Genomic DNA, 21,543 nt, shown 5'->3' on the forward strand with positions numbered 1-21,543 from the left:
CCGATTTCACCAAAATTGGGGTTGTTTGGGGAGGTTTCTTATATGGATAGATAGAGAATGGGGTGGTGAGTATGAATCTGTGGTTGCATGTTGGCTCCCTTGCCGAAGGATGGCGGCACAAGGTTGAGAAGGTGGCGGTGTGGTCTCGGTGGAGGAAGAAGGAAAAGAAAGAAGAGAAATGAGGGAGAAGAAGAAGACACGAGGAAGAAAATGAAAAATGGAGAGAGAGAGAGAGAGAGTTGGGCTCCGGTCAAAATATTTTGGGCTTTTTCTTAAAAGCCTGAAAACAAATACCCACAACAAAAAATTATTTTTAAAACAAAACACAACTCTAGAAATTCGTAAAAACAAAAACGAGTATCGGAAAAATATTCCGAAGATATTTCCGAGCTCGTGGCGACGTGTAGTTTAATATTGACATATTAAACTACGTACTCTACATTTAATTTAAATGTCGATTAGTTATTCCTACAGTGTCGGTAATCGAGATTAGAAATCTCGGGTCTTACAGCTCTCTTGGTTTCCGTTCTTTTACAGCTCTGCAATCGACCCACGACATCTTCCCATCTCATTCCACAGCCCTCCGTGGCAGTGAGTCACTCAAATTCAAACTCACAGTAGTGTCCCAAGTAGCATGTCGATGGTGATAGAGCAGTGAGCCTTCCATCTGCCGATGGTGAGTGTACTTGATCTGGGCTCGTATTAATGCTGGTGGTTTCTCCTAAAACCCTTTGATGGGCTAGTCTATCAATTTGAAGTTGGAGTTGAGATTTGCAGATTAAAGGTTGAGCTTTAGTGACAATTCAGGTCGATTGGTTATCACTCCAGGTACCAAAATGAATCCATTCCCTTGTTAATGTGTTAGTTGTGGGTTGTGTAGGTTTGTACTATTGTGCAGTATGTTGTGTTCTCGCACATGTGTGTCGGCGGGAGTAGCAAGTCCGGGTTGTGCATTTAAAGTAATGTGGATATTGCATATAAGATTGGTAGCTGCATGTTGTAAAGCATTACGTTAGGGTGTATCATATAATGAGGTGGTCAACTCGTGTGGACTTGACCTTCGCAATTATTGAGTATCTTCATCTTGGACTAATCTTAGCTTGGGCGGCTTAACCTTGAGTTTTAGATTAATTGGGAGCAAGCGTGGAACTTTATTAGTTGTTTTGCATCCCAAGAGTTATTGAGTTGTGCATTGGTATGATTAGGACGTGATGCCTTGTTTAGAGTGGATGTGAGATTGCTTTCCATATTTTGAGTAGAAGACATAGCGGAAGCTAAGGAGAGTAAACCTCTTTTGATACAAGTAAATCTATATTTTAAAAGGAAAATGTTTCTAAGAGCATTTATGATTATAGACTATGATTAATGCAAGTGAAAAATTATTGGAGTGTGTGTGACTTTTGTGATATAATATAGTTTATTTATATATATATATATGTATGTATTTAATGGTAATAATAATAATATAGATATATACGTTGCTATGTTATATTATGTCATGTTCACGTATCATTGTGGTGGAGTTGTGGGATATATGATACTAGAGATTTTGAAGGGTGAGTAAAACCTTGCATGAACAATGTTACAATGTCATCCCAAGTAAATGAGAAATTAATTGAGAAAATATATATTTATTTTTAAAATCATATGAACTTGATTGTCAATGATTTATGGGTAAGTAAAATGGTTTCCCTTATAAAAGTAATCCTATGATTTCTCATTTATTATGACTTGTTGTTGGTGAGTCAAGTGGACACTTATATACATATTTACGTGAAATATATATATTGGTGGTGAGAATATGGAAGTTGTTATGAGAATTTGTTGTATTTGCTCTCGTTGGAAGTGATTTGTTATTAAATTGATATTTATCTTGTTAGCAGTGGTATATATATATATATATATATATATATATATATATACATACACACACATATGTACAGCCCTTCTTGGCTGCGAAGGTCCGCACCACTGTTTTGCTGCGGATTTCTATTTTTACATCACTTTTCGATCGAATTTCCTCATCTCCACCATCTATTATCTAGATAATATTGTGTAGATCATCTCTGCAAAATGTTAGTCAATTTGGTGATCGTTAAGGCCCTCAAAATTGTGTTTGTCCAGTTAAAATCATGAACTGTTCATGTTTGACAGAATTCAGTCCGTCCATTTTTTTTTTCGATTTTGAGAACCTTAACGATCATCAAATTGGCTGAACTTTTGCAGAGATGATCTACACAATATTATCTAGATATTAGACGTGGAGATGAGGAAATTCTACCGAAAAGTGGTTCAAAATTGGAAATCCGCACCAAAACCATTGGTGCGGACCTCCTTATTTGAGAAAATATGTACATATGTATATGTATACACAGTCCGTCTTTGCTTCAGACGTCCGGACGGCCCGCATTGTGCGGATTCGGCGGATTCGGCCACCGGCAACGCGCAACGACAGTGTCGACCAACACAACTGCACTCCCTTCCGCCCGGTGCTTCTGTTTGTGCTAGCCGGAGCTGCAATGCCGGTCCACGGTAGCCAAAATCTTGAAAGTTCAAGTTTCTGGGCACCGTATGGAGATTTCGAGATCCCAGCTGCCATAGGCCAGCGTTGTAGCTCTGGCCAGCACAGACATAAGTGCCGGGAGGAGGGGAGTGTGGCTGTGCTGGTGGTCGGAATCACCGAATCCGCACGATGTAGACTGTCCGGACGTCCGCATCTGAGAATTTATGTATATAAGTATATGTATATGTATATCTATACATATATGTATGTATATGTGTATATAGTCCCTATCCAGAGTGAAGCTTCACTCTGAAATTACAGAGTGAAGTTCTAATTTTAGCACATTTTTCAGTCAAATTTTTTCACCATAAGCTATTCAATATTTAGGTATGTTATTCAAGATCATCTATACAAAGTTTAATCCAATTTGACAATGGTTTGAGCTTTCAAAATTGATATTTACACGAACGGTTCATGTTGAACATGTTTAATTCATTCATTGATTTAATTTAATTTCAATACCTTAACGATGTCCGAATTAGATGAAACTTTGTATAGATGATCTTGAATAACATACCTAAATATTGAATAGCTTATGGTGAAAAAGTTTGACCGAAAAGTGTGCCAAAATTGGAACTTCACTCTGTAATTTCAGAGTGAAGCTTCACTCTGGATATGGACTGTATGTGTATATATATATAGCTGGGAAATGTATGGGGTTGTGAAAGTCAAGTGACTTGGTATATGTGTTGGTTGGGTAACCAACGCTTCAGTGTCGGTTTAGATCTCTCATTGTGGCGAATGAGGTCTATGTTGTGAGTTGTGTGTTTATGATCTCTCTTAAGTGGCGAAAAATATCAATGGCGAAGGGGATCAAGATCCCTCCTTGGTGGTGAAGGGTATCTTTAGGCATAAATGACCCACACTTTAGCCGGGTGAATGGGTACGAATAGAGCTTTAGTTATATTGCCTAAGTGTTTGATGGGTAATGACGTTGGTCATTACGCCTGAGTGTGTGTTTTAGGAAGTGGGGTTAGGGATACCTCCTACTTGCCTATAAAATATCGATTGGTTGATGAATACATGTGAACATGTTCGGGAGGAGAGTGTCTCCTCTGTTACACCATTATGAAAATTGTCATGGTTTTCATTTGAAAAAGTTATTTTGTTAGTTATCATATTTAGAGGAGAATTAATCAGTTGTATGGTGTCATTTAGTTTTCAGTTTACTCATACATGATTTATAGCTTACCGGGTTTGTTGTTACCATAGTATAAGGTTTTGCAGGTAGGTGTGGATCTTCAGGGTTGCAATAGAGGAGTTTCTGGAGTCGCATTGGGGTAGAAATTTGTAAATCTGAGAACTCTGTTGTACTGAGCTCCTTATGAGTGATAGCATTTACTTGTTACTCAAGTTGTGAAAAAATGTAAATGTATATATTAAACTTGATTTCGAGTTTTCACGTTCTCGAATTCTTGAATTTTATATCAAAATTCAGGGCATGACACTTTTGTTCATGTTATATATAATTGATAGACATGATCTGCTCAAGGACAGTCTCCAGATGAAGGGCAAGTTTTCTCACATTTTACACAGATGTAGTTTTGTCACACACAAAAAAACCATTTTACAGAATTTCTGTAAGATAATATCTTCACTAAAGGTGGACAGTAGAGTTAACATAAGAACAGATTTAAACAGTTTATGAGGTATGCATGACTTCAAAATCATTTTTCCATAATCCTGTCCAATTTAATATCAGCAACAGCAACATGAAGCGATATAAGGATCCTGGACCAACATATATGCACACAATTGTGTGCATGGTAATTGAGGATCATTTTCGGTCCTATTTCAATCCCAACCAGTTTGTTGAATGAAAAATATGCAACCATACAATGTCTGATATTCTTGTTTAATGTATATATATATATATATAGGATTTTCTCAGGTGCGGAGGTTCGCACCAATGGTTTTAGTGCGGATTTTTATTTTTTCACCATTTTTCAATTGAATTTCTTCATCTCCACCCTCTTCTATCTAGATAATATTATGTAAATTATCTCTGCAAAATTTCAGCCAATTTGATAATCGTTAAAGCTCTCAAACTCGAAAAACAAATGGACGGACTGAATTATGTCAAACTTGAACCGTTCTTAACATAAAAACGCAATTTTGAGGGTCTTAATGATTACCAAATTGGCTGAAATTTTGCAGAAATGATCTACACAATATTATCTAGATACTAGATGGTGGAAATGAGGAAATTTGATTGAAAAGTGGTATAAAAATGAAAATCAGAACCAAAACCATTGGTGCGGACCTCCACAACCAATATATATATATTAGTTGTGGAAAAGGGTATCACTGAGTATATTATCCTTACCAATCATGATTCCAGAGATTAAGATCTGAAACAGCACATGTTCAGAATGGTGAGTTATTGATATTTAAACCAAACTCAGTTTACCTTCATCAATTTAATAGTGTGCATCGACTGGGATATTGTAGGGAGAGATCTTCACAAAGTGTGCAACATGGTTGCTGATGGGTGATGGTATGTTAAGTGTCTTAGAGTATTAACACAGCTGATTGTTTCCTTCTTTACTTGGTCCTTGAAAAGAAGCCATTCAATCTGGTTGAAATTTTGATGTCAAAAAAGAAAATTCTGGTTTAAATTTAGAAAGCAAAGGGAAATCATAAGTAATGCCACAAGTTAATTGGTGCTGGAAAATCAAACAAATAGCTTAAGTCTGAATTCTGGAGGGTAAACATGGAGTTGTATCAATTAATAAAGTTTGGGTCCAATACAGTTAAGGAATGGAAGAAAAATATATATTGCTTTCAACAAAAGATTAATAGATTGTAAAATTAAAGGAATCCAATAAGTAGGTGTTCTTGAAGAACCAAAAGGTCAAATTCCATTAGCATAGCAAGTAGCCAAGTACAAAGTTTGTTACAAATAAAGCAAGCAGAGTGGAGAACCCCACAAGTTTCTCGAAACACAGTAAATAAGAGATGATACATCATACATTACAGTTCAGTAGCAAATTTGTGTTCGGTTTTAAATTACAAGACTAACTAGTCATTCTAATAGATATCTAGTAATATGCATGTTTGTATCAGCAAGCATGCACCTCGTTCTTGTGTTGGCATTGCGTATCGGCAGAGGCACTCATTCTTGTCTTGGCATTGCGTATCGGCAGAGGGGGCACAAGCGGCTGATCTCCAGGCACTGAATTGGCGGAGCCAATCTAGGACGAGTGATGGCCTGTGCCCTCACTGAGTTTATGAGTTTGGTCTGTTTTGACTCAATTATGCCCCCACAAGATTAAGAATTTTACCTATAGTTGTATTAACTATGTGATTTTACCCTTGTAAATAGTTATAACACAGTATAACAATATATACAGCTTCTTGTATACTCTACCCATTATACACTCAAAATCCCAATTATCTAAGAGTATTTCACGCCTTCTCCTTCAGCATTCTAAGAAAACCTGATCTCGTGCTCCCAGACACATTTGTTTCACCCTCCGCCACTACACTGAACAATGAAAATGGTGTTGGCAGGGCAACCTAGTCAAGGGTTGTTCCTTTTGATCAGGAACATTGAAATCCTCCAAGAAAATAGTACACGAAGGCGTCTGTCGAAGAATAGGCTCATCTACTTGCACAAGTGACTCCAAACTCGCACTCGCCCATGTAGCTACCGGAGTGAATTTAACATGCAGGAGTTGATCGCGGCTGAATGGTCCAACCCTGCAGTTTTGTTCCCAGTTCCCACACAAAAACAATAATAGGGAGTTGGGTAGTCTCCGCCGCCTCAACCGCCTGGAATATCTTGGGAATAATAACATAATTTACATCTACTTTCGGCACAGACTAAGTTGATGAAAGACAACTGGAGATCTGGCGCTTGTACTCCACCGTATTTCTGTTAGGAACGGATGCAATGTAGCATGGATACGGCAAAAAAAAGGTTAGTCCGTATCGTATCCGTATGGCCCGGATACGCTGCATATACGTTGTCTTGAATGAAAAAAACGTATATTTGATTTTGTTTATCTCACACTACTTTTGTTATTCTCTCTTCAATAAACTTTTAAAATCTCTTCCATGCGACGTCTGATTGTACATTAGCTCCATGAACTACATGTCATACTATTACTAATCACTTTGTATGTTAATTTTTCACAAAACGTATCATATAGACGAAAGAGTTCAAAACTAAATAACTGATGATCCAAATGCCCATTCAATCTCAGATTTTGGTAAACAACTTCAAGAACTGATGATCTAATTATCAACAAATATAAAAAGGATGCTGTTTTTAATGCAGTAAACAAACCAGTCGTCTGTCTGGGTAGGATTGAGATTGCTCAAGTAGTTCGGCCTCTTGGCTTCTTGATTAATTCCACCAATAGTTGTTCAAATGTGAAAGACGACAATAAAGATAATAACTAGAATGATTGGGATTTAAATTGCAGATTCATTCATGCTAGGATTGCTTCTTTTTTTTTGGTTCTACAGACCCTATTTAATAACTAGAATGGTACTTTATTCTCACCATAACGATTACATTGGGGTCTGCAACTTAATTATAAGTTTAACATAATACACATGCCATGCTGGTTGTGTATTCAGTTGTATTGTATATTTACCTACATGTTGGGAAACTACACTTAGCATACAAGAGTAATGTAAACATGTTCTTATCCTCTGCGCTTCTTTTGTAATGCTATCTTGAGGACAGAACCAACCACTGGCCAACTTGTCACAATGCCAATGTAAACAAGCAACCATAAAGACCACCTACTCCGTCGACATAGCAGACCTAAGCATCTTCTAACAGGAAGAGTTACATCAAGAGACTTAATAGCTTGCTCAGAAGATTCTACAATGCCACCCAAAGGATCCAACTCTGGTTGTGACCTCTGTTGATCTCGCTCAACTGAATGTTTAATATCTCCAACTTCAAGTACATCTTCTACCATATTCTCTTCTACCTGTTCATTTCCCACTGCAGCTACCATTCCATCTTCTGCAATGTTTACATAGGGACCCTGATCTATTGAGGAGTCTCCTATCAAAGGTGGGTGAGGACTTGCCACCTGAAAACACATGAAATTGAACAATAGTAACTAGCTGTATTTAACAGTATGCTGTAGCATGCCAACAAATAGAGCATGAAGTTATAAGAACATGAGCAACAATCGAATGTCTCACCTGTAATAACCCGAATTTTGTTATTCATTTCTTGTAATTTTTTTGGAGATTAATGAAATGATATTTTGGTTATATCCATATTCTACGTCTTTTAAATAGCCTTCACTCGAAGTAGAAATCGGTTCGAGAACCATTAAGTCGTTTCTCGATTTAATTCGGTTGACTCAAGAGTTGACTTTTGATCCATCATTCGTTTCCGAAAACTTCCATCATGAAAGTTGTAGAGCTCGTCAAAACGAGTTCGTAGATATTCGGCACGTAATTTCGAAAGTCGGGAGAAGGAGTTATCATGATTGGAAGAGTTTCCGATTTTGGAGAACTAGAAAGAGAAGGATAGAATGGGAAATCCACACATTTAGATATTTCTCTCTTCTTCTCCACCGAAAGTATCTCTTCTTCAGTTTCTTTTTCTTCTTCCCACAGCCATTTTCTTCTTTCTCTCCAGGAAAATCCCTCCACCACTGATCTATTCCCTCCAGCCACCATTTCAGCAGCCTTCAGACTTCTTGGAACCGTGCTACCTGCTGCTGCAAGCTAGGAACAGCAGCACCTCACTCTCCGACGCCAAACAGTCACTGCAGCTCCCAGGAAAGTTGCTGCGGTTCTGCCACCATCACATCTCCGGTTGCCAGTGAGTCTAGGGCTCGGGGTCACCTTGTTTTGACCCTTGCAGTCCTTAGACAGTGTCTACGTGAGTGGGGTGGTCGATCTTAACTTGCAGCTGCTGCTTCAAGAGGGGATTTCAACTGCAACCCCAGCAGTCCTTCCTTTTGACGAGTTATTTTGGGTAAGGAGATCATTCCCTTAACTGGTTAGCTGGTGAGGAGTAGTGAGTTATGTAGTTTGAGATTTAAGGGGTGAGTTGTGTTTGTAGTTAATCATCAAACTTTGTTGCTGATTTTGAAGTAGTTGGGATACTTGTGGTTTGTTTGAAATAGGTTGGTTGTTGTAGGGGCTGTTTTGGTAAGAAAGAAGGTGTGAAGTCATTTTTGTGTTAAAAGAGGGTGTAGGATTTTGAGGGCAGCAGGGCTGCAGTGTTATTGTAGTGTTGTAGTAAGGAAAGTTGAGTTAGTTGTTATCTTTGGTGATGTTTTGGTGGTTTTGAGAGTAGGGGCTGTTTGAGAGTGCTATGGCTTTGTTTGGGGAAATTGTTTAGTTAAGTTGTGACATTTTAGAAAGGTTGGTTTTGGGAAGTAAGAGAAGAAAAGAGTAAAGTGGTTGGAGTGGATGCCACTAGTGTGTGGCATGGGGGTGACCTTAGTAGAATGCTGAAATTTATGAAGTGTTTATATTTTGGGTTGTTTTGGTTCCTTTTTACTAAGTGGAGCTTTGTTTAACTTAGGTGCTTGAGTTGGAAACAAGTGTTCGACTTGTTGAGTTAGAAGTGGAAGCAAGCATTAAGGTGAGTAAACCTCACGTTGGTCTAGTTACCCTTGGTGGTAACTAGACGTGTGAACTTACATTTTATTAATTTTTACTTATTGTGTGATTGAATATAAATGTGTATATATTTGGTGATTTATATGCATATATTTATCACTAAGTATATAAAGCTACTATATTTGTGAAATATATTGTGTATTTTTAGTTGGTTTTCATTGAATTGTGGAGGATGAGACTGAGGGGGAATAAAATGTACCTCTCGGTAATTTGGAGGTTTTTGGATGGATTATTGTATAGTCAAGTGCTTATATGTTGTGTGACCGGAATGGAAGAAAATGTACCTTCCGACATTATTGTGTGGTGATTATTTTGTTGTTACCGGAAGAGAAGAATATGTACCTTCCGGTATGATTATTGCGTGTGTAGCTTTGTGAGTTGTGGTGTTGTCTTTGTGGCGGCCTTATGAGGCAAAAGACTTTGTGTGAGTTGTTCTGCCTTAGTGGCGGCCAGTTTGGCGAAAGAAAATGAATACATATGATTTAGCCTTAGCGGCGGCCCAAGTGGCAAAATGTATTTCAATGTTCTACCTGTGTGGTGGCCTTAGTGGCGTAGGCATATGTCAGAACCACTCCTTGGCCGGTTGTGGGGATGATCATCTAGAGCTCTAGTATTACTGCCAATCTTCTGGGTGCGACTTGAGGGTCGCATGAACCCAGAATGTTCTGCATGTGTTGCGATGTGATTGTGAGTTGTGATTATGCTTGTGTGGCAATATGTGGCGTTTGTTGTGGCATTGGTTGCGAGTTGACGTTGTTAGTGTTGTGATGATAATGTTGTTTTATATATATTTCTGAGTTTAGAAATATGTTACATTATCCTTGAGTATTTCTTTTAGTTACTCATACCAGCTTTGTAGCTGACCAGGTTTATGTTTACAATCCTGGGGTATCATTATTGGTGCAGGGGGTAGTACTGCAGGTACTTCGCAGTAGTAGAGGCGGAAGGAATGAGCAGTTTAATAGCAGTGTGTTGTTTTAGCTTCTGTTCATTTTCCTATTTTGGTGAGGACTTGTGAGAGTTGAATACTGTACAACTTACACGTGTAATTACGTTTTGTTACAGTTTGAAATCTAAGTGTTTTGTTAAACTTGGATAAGATATTCAGCTGCTATATCGTAATTTCATTTATTGAAGTTATATCAGAGTGTTAGCATCCATAAATTCGAAATTTTACTGTTCTAAATTGAGGGATGTTACATCACCAATTAAATACCCCAACTATTACTTCATTAAGCATTTGAAAGTTAGTGAAAAGAAAGTGATACCTTCTTTACATGCATATGTTGGCTACTATATAGAACTTTTAAAAATTCATCTACAGCTCTTACCCACCTGCAAGGAAATAGAGTAAGAATAGTCAGAAGGTTTGCAGAAGTAGAGACGCCATACTAGAGGTGGGCACGGGACAGAATGGGACGGGACGGGGCTCATCCCACGTCCCGTCCCACTCTTTTAAATCGGGACGGGACAAGGGTTTTTAACAATGCATCACTCGGGATTAATCCCGGTTGGGACGGGACGGGATCGGGACGGGACAAATCCCACCTTCCTATAAAGTTAAATAAAAACCTATATTTTTACTTTTTCATTAACAAAATAACATTTAATAATGAAATTTTAACAAAAAAAATACATATTATGTTCAAAATATTATAATTTACCATTATTATTTGAATTGATATAATTTTAGAGTAATTAAGAACATAAATTAGTTTCATTTTAATACAAATATATAAGAATTTTTAAGTTTTTATTAAAGGTGGGACGGGACGGGACGAAGCGGGATAGAAATTATTCGTCTCACGTCCCATCCCACTATTATGAAACGGGACGGGATCGGGACGGGACGAACGTTTTTAGACCTCCGTCCCGTCCCTACGAATTTCGGGACGGGATCGGGATTTCCGTTTTTTATGCCCACCCCTACGCCATACAATTGCCAACTCCATGAAAATGACTATGACAACCTTTTACCAGTTTATGTTATAAATAGGGTGCCAATGTAGAATGACCCAAACCACCAGAACAAAAAAATGATTTAACAGAAGGGCCACAGAACCAATATGTCAGCATAGAAACATAAGTTTTGTCAGACAAAGATGCTATGGTATAGTTGGCAGGTCTAGACACTTTAAAACAACTTGTATATAACTGCGTACATTTGAAATTCGCTCTGACAACTAGAAATTGAGAAAGAGAGACAGCTTTGAATCTTATATTGGTAATGACAAATGCAGCGGCTAAGCTGGCAAAAATGAGGCTCTGCTCTATTGATTGAGACCACACACCCCCACCCTTTCTTTTGTCGATTTTTGAGGAACAAGCGCTATTTAGAAGTAATTCATATTTCTCTATTTGGTTCTCAAAATTGAAGAACCGTTTTGCAAAAAGTACCAAAACTCTATCAAGTTCAGATAGAAACAGAAGAAAAGCAAGGATAAAAAAATTGTAAATGATAGAATTGCATCTTAATTATATGGAAACATAAGGTACCAGATGCCAGCAGCAGTTAATCCTTCAAAGAAAGACAAGTGTCCTCCATGGTTTGTGGTAGCCAGTACAATATTTGTGTTTGCCCTATTGAAGACAAATAACAAACATGCGATCAATATCCTCAGAATAAAAAGTAATGAATGAAAGACAGAAATCTATGTGGAAGAAACATGCGTGTAGTTAGAGCAACTTCACCTGCATTCATCCCAAGGAATGGCTTCCCTAGTACAAACTGGATCATCCAAAGCACTGATACAGAGTAACGGCACTGACACATTTCCTACATAACTAGCACTGCTACAACGCCTGTAGTATGTATCCACAGTCTGACACAACAGCAAACTCGAGTTGACCACACATACTTATAAGAATGGCAAAACTTAAGAATCTGCTAAGCAAGAAAAAATGATAAATTACTTGCATTAATACCTCAAATTTTCCAACAAGGCGAGTAGCATGATGATCAAAATCACGAATAGAACGGGACTTTTGAATTCCAAGGTAACAGCAAATCAAATATTAGTAAAGGGCTAAAAGGCAGGACCAGAAGAACAAACAGCTTTTATAAAATTCAACCTACCACACGACCTAAACATTATAATATATACACGACCTAAATACTATAGACCTAAAAGAAAGAAGCAAATGAAAGGAAAGCAAAAGAAGAATGATTAAAATGGCACCATTTTTGACATCGCTCCCCTGAACTCATCGATCAAAACCAAACTGAAAATCAATTCTCTTTCTTATTATTTTGTATGACTAATATTCTGTGTGATGATAATAAACATTCTGCCTCATACGCATATGCATCGCAAAGATCAACCTAAAACGCCTCAACCTGTCAACATACATCAGACCCTCACCTAATTCACATCTCTACATACAGAAAACTTTTTCTATCACTTCTTTCTTTCTTCTTTGAGGAGAAACAAGATTTACTAATGAACAAAAAGCAAAAAAAAAAAAGGAATTACACCTTCCATTACCAAATATTCTAACCTATTACAAAATGAAAAGAGAAAAGTAAACGGAAATTAGGTTTTTCCCTAATGACTTTACTTTGTATTTGCTTCTCAAAAGGAAAAAAAATATGCACACCTGATTGTTAAAAAAAATGTCAAAATTATTCTAATGACTAATATACCAGTATGACACATTATCTGTCTCTTAGGAAGGTGACTGTATATTCACACATACATATATGTCCTTGTATCTTTACGTATACTATATCTGTATCTTATGCATCTACATGAACCAAGGACAAAAGAAATTGGACAGTTCTGACAAGATACCAAAGGTGTGGTCAATTTCAGCAATAAATAACCAAAAATATATATATAAATACCGCAACAGAAGGACTAGCCTTAAGGGAAAAACAAAAAACCAAGGCCAATAACATAATGAACGAATACTACTGCAGCCTTCATTATAGAGTGATTGAGGAGAAAGTAAAGTGTTTGAAATTAACATAAACTTAAGCCCACAAGGCTGACAAGAACTACTGCAGCCTGACAACTAAAGGTCGCATCGCAAATATGAAAGAGAAGATAGGCCAAGTAGTTGGATAATCTGTAGGATCAGAGTGAATTCTCTGCTTCTTTATGGACTGCAGTAGACTACTAGTACTTAAGCCAATTTCTTTAATGCCTTTGTTTCGAAGATGGAATGAAGCTGCTATCTAAAGCCTAAAAGTCTGGGGCTAGGGTATTATTTATCGCTTTTGTTGAGTTATTTAGTTTGTAGCTTCCAAATGTAGTGGATTTCTATGCACTACTTCCTTAATGAGTTCTGGTCTCCTGCCAAGAAGAATATATAAACTCTGGGAGAGAACAAGACAGAAAGACAGGTAACATTATCCAAAATTCTGACTGGACATAAAATTACTATGCTCGATATACGGGTAGTTTTCTGTAGGATTCCTAATAAAAGGATCATTCCAAAATTTTATTCTTGGGTATACAACGTTTCTAGAAATGTCAAATTATTTATACTCCTCTAAGAATACTGTCCGGGATTGAAAATCTTAAGCATGTACAAGTGTACAACACCTACCTTTTTTATACCTTCCCAATTAGCGAGGCGAGAATAAATAGGCTGGTGTCTGCAATAAGAAATTAAAATATATCTTCAAATGAACATCGTTATAAATACAAAAAAAAAAATCAAAACTTTAAGATATTCAAGAGATTAGAGATCAGTTTGTAACTTATACAAGCAGGAAACAAAGTAGAAAATTGCAAATCTTTTGGGAGCTATTTTACTTTCCAATTCAAAAGGGGAGCACGTACATACAATTGTGCATAGCCTTGAAGGCCAATTGCAAGAGCTCTGTCATAAACCTTTTGCAACAGCCTACGGGTTATAAATCTATCACCAATCTGCAGAGAAAATCAAAATAGGACAAGTTCACAGTTAAAAGGAGATACTGGACATCCACAATCACTGTCAATGAGCATTTGTCAAAGCTCATGGTTTGAAATCCCAAAAAGCCAACATTATTTTTACAATATCACACAATTCACAGGAACCTAGCCAAAAGCATCTAATATTCATTTATTTATATATTTATTATTCATATATTTATATATTTTTTAATTTATTATCTATTTTATGAGAGTTATATGCTAAACTGGAACCTTTATTGCATAGATATTTTTAAACCAAAAAGTGTGAAAATGGATATTGAGAATCATCTTTAAGGATGTATTAACAGAAAGCCATATCCAGGATAAATCCCCAAAAACAATTTTGAAAGGAAATTCACATAAATTTTGAGAATAATAAATTATGCATAGCTAGAGGGATACTTTCAACATCTGGGTACTTTCTCAATGTACATCCGAACTTCATCTACATAAATTAAATAGACAAAAATAAAAAGAAACCAGGGAGAGCGAGAGAGCTAACTATGAGGCTCCAAAGAATGTCTATCCACAAGCATGTTTTGAGGTTTCCAATGAAAGGAAGCACTGAGGCATACAGTGATGCCAATACAAGGATAATTCACTTAACACCTCATTGATACGAACTAATTTCACACATTTTCGTGGTATTTTTCCACCAATTAGAAACATTTTCATATAAAACAAAAATTGAGACACTAACCAGAAGGTCCCATGGAGAACATATTGCTACAGCCCCAGCAACTGGAACACTGTCTCCATCCTCCCCAAGATATTTTACCTGGAATGAACCCAAATTAGAGTGCAGTACTAAAATGGAACTTACCCCGACATTTGGTCTAAGAATCGCGAATATTGAAAGAAATGGAAGGACCAGTTGTTGATAAGGTCTATTTTAAGGAAAACAAAAATATTAGCAAGCTACAGAGAAGTGTTCCCAAATAATCAAAGAAAAAGGAATCACTAGACAACAAAATATAAGTGCCAAGAAGGATGCCCGTTCGCTATCCCCATCTCTTTACATATATAAAAAATTCTTAATTTTGCCACTGCTACAAACCGCTGACCGCATTACACCACATCCCTCAAAATAGTACCCTCTTTCTTTCCTTCAAAACTTTAAGCTTAAGAAAAAATAAAGCAACAATGAAGGAGAATTAGTAGCTTCTATCAATCTTAGAAGAATAATATGACATGACAGCATAACATACCAAAATGTTGGCTCCAATACTTGTTCCAACAACAAATAAAGGAGAATTGGGGTATTCATGATGTAGATGATGAATGACAGCTCGCAGATCCTCTGTCCAACCAGCATTATAAAAGCAATCGGACTGAAACATGTAATAATAAAATCAGTGCGATAACTTATTTTACTATTGACCTATAAACCTGATGAGAAGTTAATAACTAATATGAAATTGGCATAGTCAGAAAAACTAAACCAGGGATAACTACAACACAACCCAGAAAATATCTTCTGTAGATATTGGAACACTAAACATAACGTCATGCCAACACAACTGACATACAATATAATCGCCCCAAGAATCTGATCATAATCGTCCATAACTGTCGCTGTATTCCATATAATGCTTCTTAAAGAGTAAAAGCTTGAAGTGTAATTGATATGGTACTATGCTAGCAAAAGAAGTTTAGAGGGTAATTTTTAAAAAGCTGCTTACAGTAATTGAAACACCGCCTAAGCCTCTGTGGTTAGTAACAACAATGTGCCATCCCTTTTTTGCCGTGTTGAAAGCAAGATGCTTTATATACTGCAGTACAGATACCAAACTACATCAGTCACTCATCAAGGATGCAGAGGTAATCTTTACAAGAAAAAATAAACAACTTAGAATAAAAGCTGATAATATCAGGAAGTAGAATAATGTAGAGTAATCCAGTGTTGCGACAACTAATAATTTACATGAATCACGCAATTACATATCTTATAAATCAAAAAAAAAATCATTAGCCATGGAAGAGAGAGAGAGAGAGAAAGAAAGAGAGAGAGAGAGAGAGAGAGAGAGAGAGCTTGTGTGTGTGTTTTTAAACATATTGCAAGATCAATATGTACCCCAAATTATTGATGCAGTGCTATTTATACACAATATATCGCGCTCAGACCAACATCCATTAATCTACCTGAGATTCCAAGCTTCCTCAATTTTCATTTTGAGGTTCTAGCAGCATGTCATCATTATTCTAACTACTGAAATCAAGATAAATTGTATACAAAACACTATAAATGACATACAGCTGTTTTTCAATCCAGCAGAATAGAAAGACACCTGTACAACAAAATTTAATTGCAGAGGCGCCAGAATTAAAGCATTTACTGAGCCAATAAAAGACTCAAAGTAAATATATATGAAGCTTACAGGAGATTCAGAGTCACTTGTCAATCCAGGAATGGCTAGCACAATCGGGGTTATATCATCTTTCAGAGAAGCAATAGTTGTGTCAATGTTACTTCCAAGAACTGGAGCAAGAGAAATGATATACAGTAACCATTATAATAAAGCATTAAATATATGGACACATGTGTGCCTGTGACTGAGGATAGAAGAATGAATAAAATCGCAAGTATCAAAACTTCAGGCAAGATCCAGATATAAATATACTAAATTTACACACAATCAGCTACAATAATATACCCAATTATTTTCAAAATTATTAAGTTACCCAAGTGTAACCAGGCAGGTAAAAAAATTAGGTCGAATGTTCTAACTAACAAAGGAACAGAAACAATACTAAACCACAATAAAGGATCATTGTTCGGATATTGAATTAAACCACGAATGTCTAATAGCTAGAGCTTACTAAACCAAATGAAAGACCAGAATCTAATCATTCCAAAAAACAAAGGACCTTCTGGTTCCTTGCCACTACATCCCCCATAGAACAGCCATGGAGAAGCCACTGAAATTCTTTTTAGCAACCCCAAACAACTCTAGCCTTATTAACAAGGTTGCACAATCCTCCAAAATTAGCAGCTAATACTTTTGTTGAGATAGTATCTAGCGTCATTAACCAAAAACTACTATCTCATACATACTTGTCGTTTATTTTCCTCATCATTCAAGTGAATCAAGTCCCAACCCATAGATATATATATATATATATATATATATATATATATACTTGTTCATTTTTTGTCCATTTTTTATTGGAAACATTTCCAAGGAGAAAAGCAAATGATTATGAAGCAACTAAAAAATAGTGCAAAAGCTTGTGATGTCCAAACTGGGATCTCAATGAGGAATTATCTTTTACAACACAATTGCTAGTACTGATAATGTTCTCAATGAGTAGTTATGGCCGGTTAGCCTACGATGACGCTAAATTGTTCATAATGTAGTAGAGAACCGGGGAACATTGACATGGGTCCCATGTTAAGCATGCAAATCCAAGAACCAAAGGACATGTAGTACACACACAAAAATTGAGATTCAAATATTATGAAAATAAACATGAAAAGAAGAGAAGAGCAAAAGAAGACGAAAAAAAGTACTCCTATATTGCCTCTGTACTTAATTAGCAACATGGGATCAGTGATTACCATCAGAGTTCAATAACCAATCCAAGGCGATAGTTCCACCATCAGAGAGATGAAAAAGCTCTCTGAAACAGACATGAAGTAGAACATACATTACTATCTGCAAGACTTGTAACAGCATGAATCAAATTCAAGACCAAAACAAACAATGCAACAACCGAATAGCCTCTATACATCAAACAATAACAACACATATACACGACTTGTTTGTAAGTTTTCAGGCAAATAATCAACATGCAGTCTTTGCAGTTCATATACGGGCAATACTCGACTCTGACATTTCCAGTATCGAATCTAATCCAGAATCGGAAGGACCCACCTTCGGTAGTTGAAGGCCGGAGCGCGGCCGAAGATACTGAGGAAGACGGTCTGGAAGTGAGGGCCGGATAGCCAGGGCGTGGGCAGGTACCTGGAGTGGAGAATCCGGCACTTGGAAACGACGTCGTGGTAGATACGGCTGGAGGAGTTGTAGGTCAAGGCGACGGGGCAGCCTCGGAAGCCGGTGAGGAGGTCATGGAGGAAATGGAACTCCAGGAAGCAGTACAAGAAGGCCAGGGAGATTGCGAGCGAGGCCAATAGGTAGTGGGAGATGGGAATCAGGCGGAGATCGTTGAGCAGAACGAGGTAGGGGTCTCCGGTGAAGTCCGCCATCCGGGGAGCAAGCAGTGTGTTGGTTGGGCTACACCTATGAGCTTCCTAATTTGTTCAGCATTAATACAAAGAAAAAAGTTTCACATCAGTTCTTTAAAGTTGTATAAGTGTAGTATCCAAACTCGCAATTCGCTATCAACGATGAGTTGATGCCAATTTCCATCACGGCTGCGTCTTTTAGGTCACGTGTCTCACACGTGACCACATAAAAAAGGTATTTAGCATCTAAACTCTTGTGGTAAGGTCAATGTAGTATACATATTTTGAGTTGTAACAATATAGTACCTAAACTCGCAATTCGAGCCCAAGTCGCTCTGATCATGCCCAAATGTGAACGGGGAAGGTGGGGTAAGGGGAGTAGTGGGGATAGAGGTAGAGAAAAGGGGGAGGGTCGAGGTTGAGGAGGTCATAAGTGGAGGAGGTGAGAGAGACGATGTCATATGACCTCCTCACCTCGACCCTCCCCCTTCCTACACCTCTACCCCCATCTCTCCCCTCACCCCACCTTCCCGGTTCACATTTGGGCATGACCATAGTGACCTTGGCTCGAATGGGTATTACGAGTTTGGGTATTACATTAGTACAACTTAGAGTATGGGTACTACATTGACCTTACCACAAGAGTTTGGGTACTAAATACTTTTTTTTGTGGTCACATGCAGGACACGTGACCTAGAAGACAGAGCCATGACAGAAATTGGCCTCAGACCCATCTTTGATATCGAATTGCAAGTTTGTGTACTAAACCTTGTTACAATAATTTAGGACCTCATGCGAAACTTTTTTCTAATATAAAAGCACGCCACAAATGCTACACTTGTTATGCCCTCGCTCAAATATATAAAGCAAACAACACCTATTACACAAGTAGTGGTTGAAGGTCGTGAGGGCAAGTCTGTTGCCATTGTTGTAAGCGGAAGGTCCGTCGCCGGCGACGGGTTTGGAAGAAAAAATGTGACTGGAGAGAGGAGCTGAGAATGGTTTCCATTGGGCTGAGGAGGTCTTGAGGGGTTTGGTCTTTTTTTATATTTGGGCATTTGGAAAGTCATTTGATCAGTTATACATCACATAGTTCAAATGTGTTGTCTGAATTCTTTTTAAAAATTTATATGTGCCTTTATTCAGTTAGCATATAATGTTAATCTATTGTTCGAGTTAAGTTGAAAACTCTCAAACATTGTACAATAACCAATCTCTTCAGACATTACTTTTGAGATTATATGTTGTATGCATAAGTTGATCATATCCAAAACATATGTTGTTTGAATAGTGTCGTCGAAAGAGATCTTTGGCCTAGTGTAAGGATACTTCTACAATTAAAATGCATAAGGATACTTCTACAATTAAAATGCATAACACAAATCCAATTAATGGGGACAAAGGTGCCCAATGAATAACTTAACAAAGTTCACGGTGCAAGATTTTTATTCCTAAACTTAGCAAAAAAATGCTGATTGCACCTCCTCTATTGAGTATAACGTTTTTCATCTAATTTTGAGTCACATAACTGACATGTGAGGGATAATATTATCATTTTAATTCCATGTGACTAAATAAAGTTACTAAACATGACGGGATCTGTCTCAGATATTACCCTAATATTTAGAATGAATCATGCGGGACCACCTCAAGAGAAGTTTTACCGATAAATCAGCATGACTTCCCTTGAAAATGAACAACCCAAAATCCATTAAAAAAAAATCACACTACGATATCCAACCATCCTGATTCCTGGAGCCATATATGCTCCCCCAAACAAACAATTTCCAAATGTTTATTACAAACTCAAGCAAATATTTACAAAATGTAAATAACACCAACCAACTAACACCGCCATTTCAGAATTTCCACAAGCAAAACTAAAAACACAGTACAACACGCTATGGACATCAGAGATGTACAAGAGAAATATAATACAAGTAGGTTAAACAGGTAACCTATGATGACTGGTAGCAATGGATGAATACTATGCCTCAACTCCTATATACACCGAACAAGTCTGCAGTCTGGGCATTTAAAAAGGCCTTGGGAAAAACATTTCAAAATATTAACGTGAGTGGACAAAAATAAACAAAATTCTCATAATAAAATAATATTTATGCTTTCCTATTTTATTCATAAAACCATTTATGCATGCAAGTTTCAAGAAATAACTTTTGAAACAAATAAATAAACCAATAACCAATCCCATTGATTATGCAACAAATCTAGAGAAAGTAGGGGAATGATGGTCACCATATGATGGTAAGCCTCCCAAGCTATAGGTCGGAGCCTCCCATGCTCTATAGCGTCCCACGCTAAACCTCAACATGTCAACCATAGAGGCGAATCTATCCTAGATGGTCAAGTCGTCCTCTCGGCTCAAGGTATATGTATATATATCATCTAGCTAGCGATCTCATAACCGGCCCTAGTATGGTGAATAAAATCTGAAACCACATAGAAAATACACTTCCCCCTAATAAATCAAATTCATGTGCAGTTCCCAACCGTCCGTATAAATTTGTATATCAAATACAAAAATCAAGGAAAGAGATAATATAATCCGACATGTCTCACATGTTGTAAAATACTCAAATGAGATCATAAATATTTTCAGAAAATCCCATTATTATTATTCAACAAATTCCAAAATATTGATCATTGCGTTATATAAATCACATTTTCATTTTTTCAAATCAAGTAAATAGAAATATATTAATCATTATATATATAACGTAATATCCAATTAATTGAAAATAGTCATGCATTCATTATATTTCAAAATAAAAGTTCATTCACTCTACCGCTAATTTAAACTCTCTTCAAGTTGAGTATCCTCTCGGCCTATACAAAGAAGATACATATAGAAAAATTAATTTTGTAACTCGAAATAAATAACTAACAATGTCCTCACTCGTCTAAAACGTTCTTAACTGAAATAAAAAGCTTCCAACTCACCAATAATCTCCACACGATCCCCTAAATATTATAGAACTAACATATCAAGAGTTGCTTGATTAAAATCAAGAACTCATCTCCTTAAGAAATAAATTTAGGGAATTAAATGTCTAAAAAATTGCTCCAAAAATTACAAGAAACTTCCCAAGCAATCCTCACTAAAACACCTCAAAAACAACTCTTGCATGGTGGTAGCCGCCCCACGCGCCGCCGGAAGTGGCGGCCAGCCAAGTCCAGCCCCCACCAAATATTCTCAAACTTATCTCAAAAATTTCTTCTCATCATGCTTACAACATTGCTAACTACCGTCAAGGCCAAAT

At 37.1% G+C, this 21,543-nt stretch overlaps 1 protein-coding gene across 2 annotated transcripts; it reads right to left on the reverse strand.

Annotated features, from left to right (window-relative positions):
- Window positions 1-6,980: 6,980 nt before the first annotated feature.
- On the reverse strand, window positions 6,981-18,311 carry LOC126783282 (embryogenesis-associated protein EMB8). 2 transcript variants are annotated; one of them, XM_050508724.1, is made up of 13 exons: window positions 17,952-18,311; window positions 17,636-17,697; window positions 16,455-16,513; window positions 15,759-15,848; window positions 15,285-15,407; window positions 14,777-14,854; window positions 13,964-14,049; window positions 13,724-13,772; window positions 12,098-12,154; window positions 11,864-11,994; window positions 11,669-11,752; window positions 10,441-10,507; window positions 6,981-7,617 (listed from the first exon to the last, which is right to left on the reverse strand). In XM_050508724.1, the coding sequence occupies exons 1-13, from the start codon at window positions 18,281-18,283 to the stop codon at window positions 7,219-7,221; spliced, it is 1,617 nt and encodes a 538-aa protein (XP_050364681.1). In that variant the 5' UTR covers window positions 18,284-18,311; the 3' UTR covers window positions 6,981-7,218. The 2 variants fall into 2 exon arrangements, with proteins under 2 accessions (XP_050364681.1, XP_050364680.1); XM_050508723.1 differs by having other exon boundaries at window positions 16,455-16,555.
- Between the last annotated feature and the right edge of the window lie 3,232 nt (window positions 18,312-21,543).

This window comes from Argentina anserina, chromosome 2 (assembly GCF_933775445.1).
Source record: "Argentina anserina chromosome 2, drPotAnse1.1, whole genome shotgun sequence".
NCBI classification, from domain to species: domain Eukaryota; kingdom Viridiplantae; phylum Streptophyta; class Magnoliopsida; order Rosales; family Rosaceae; genus Argentina; species Argentina anserina.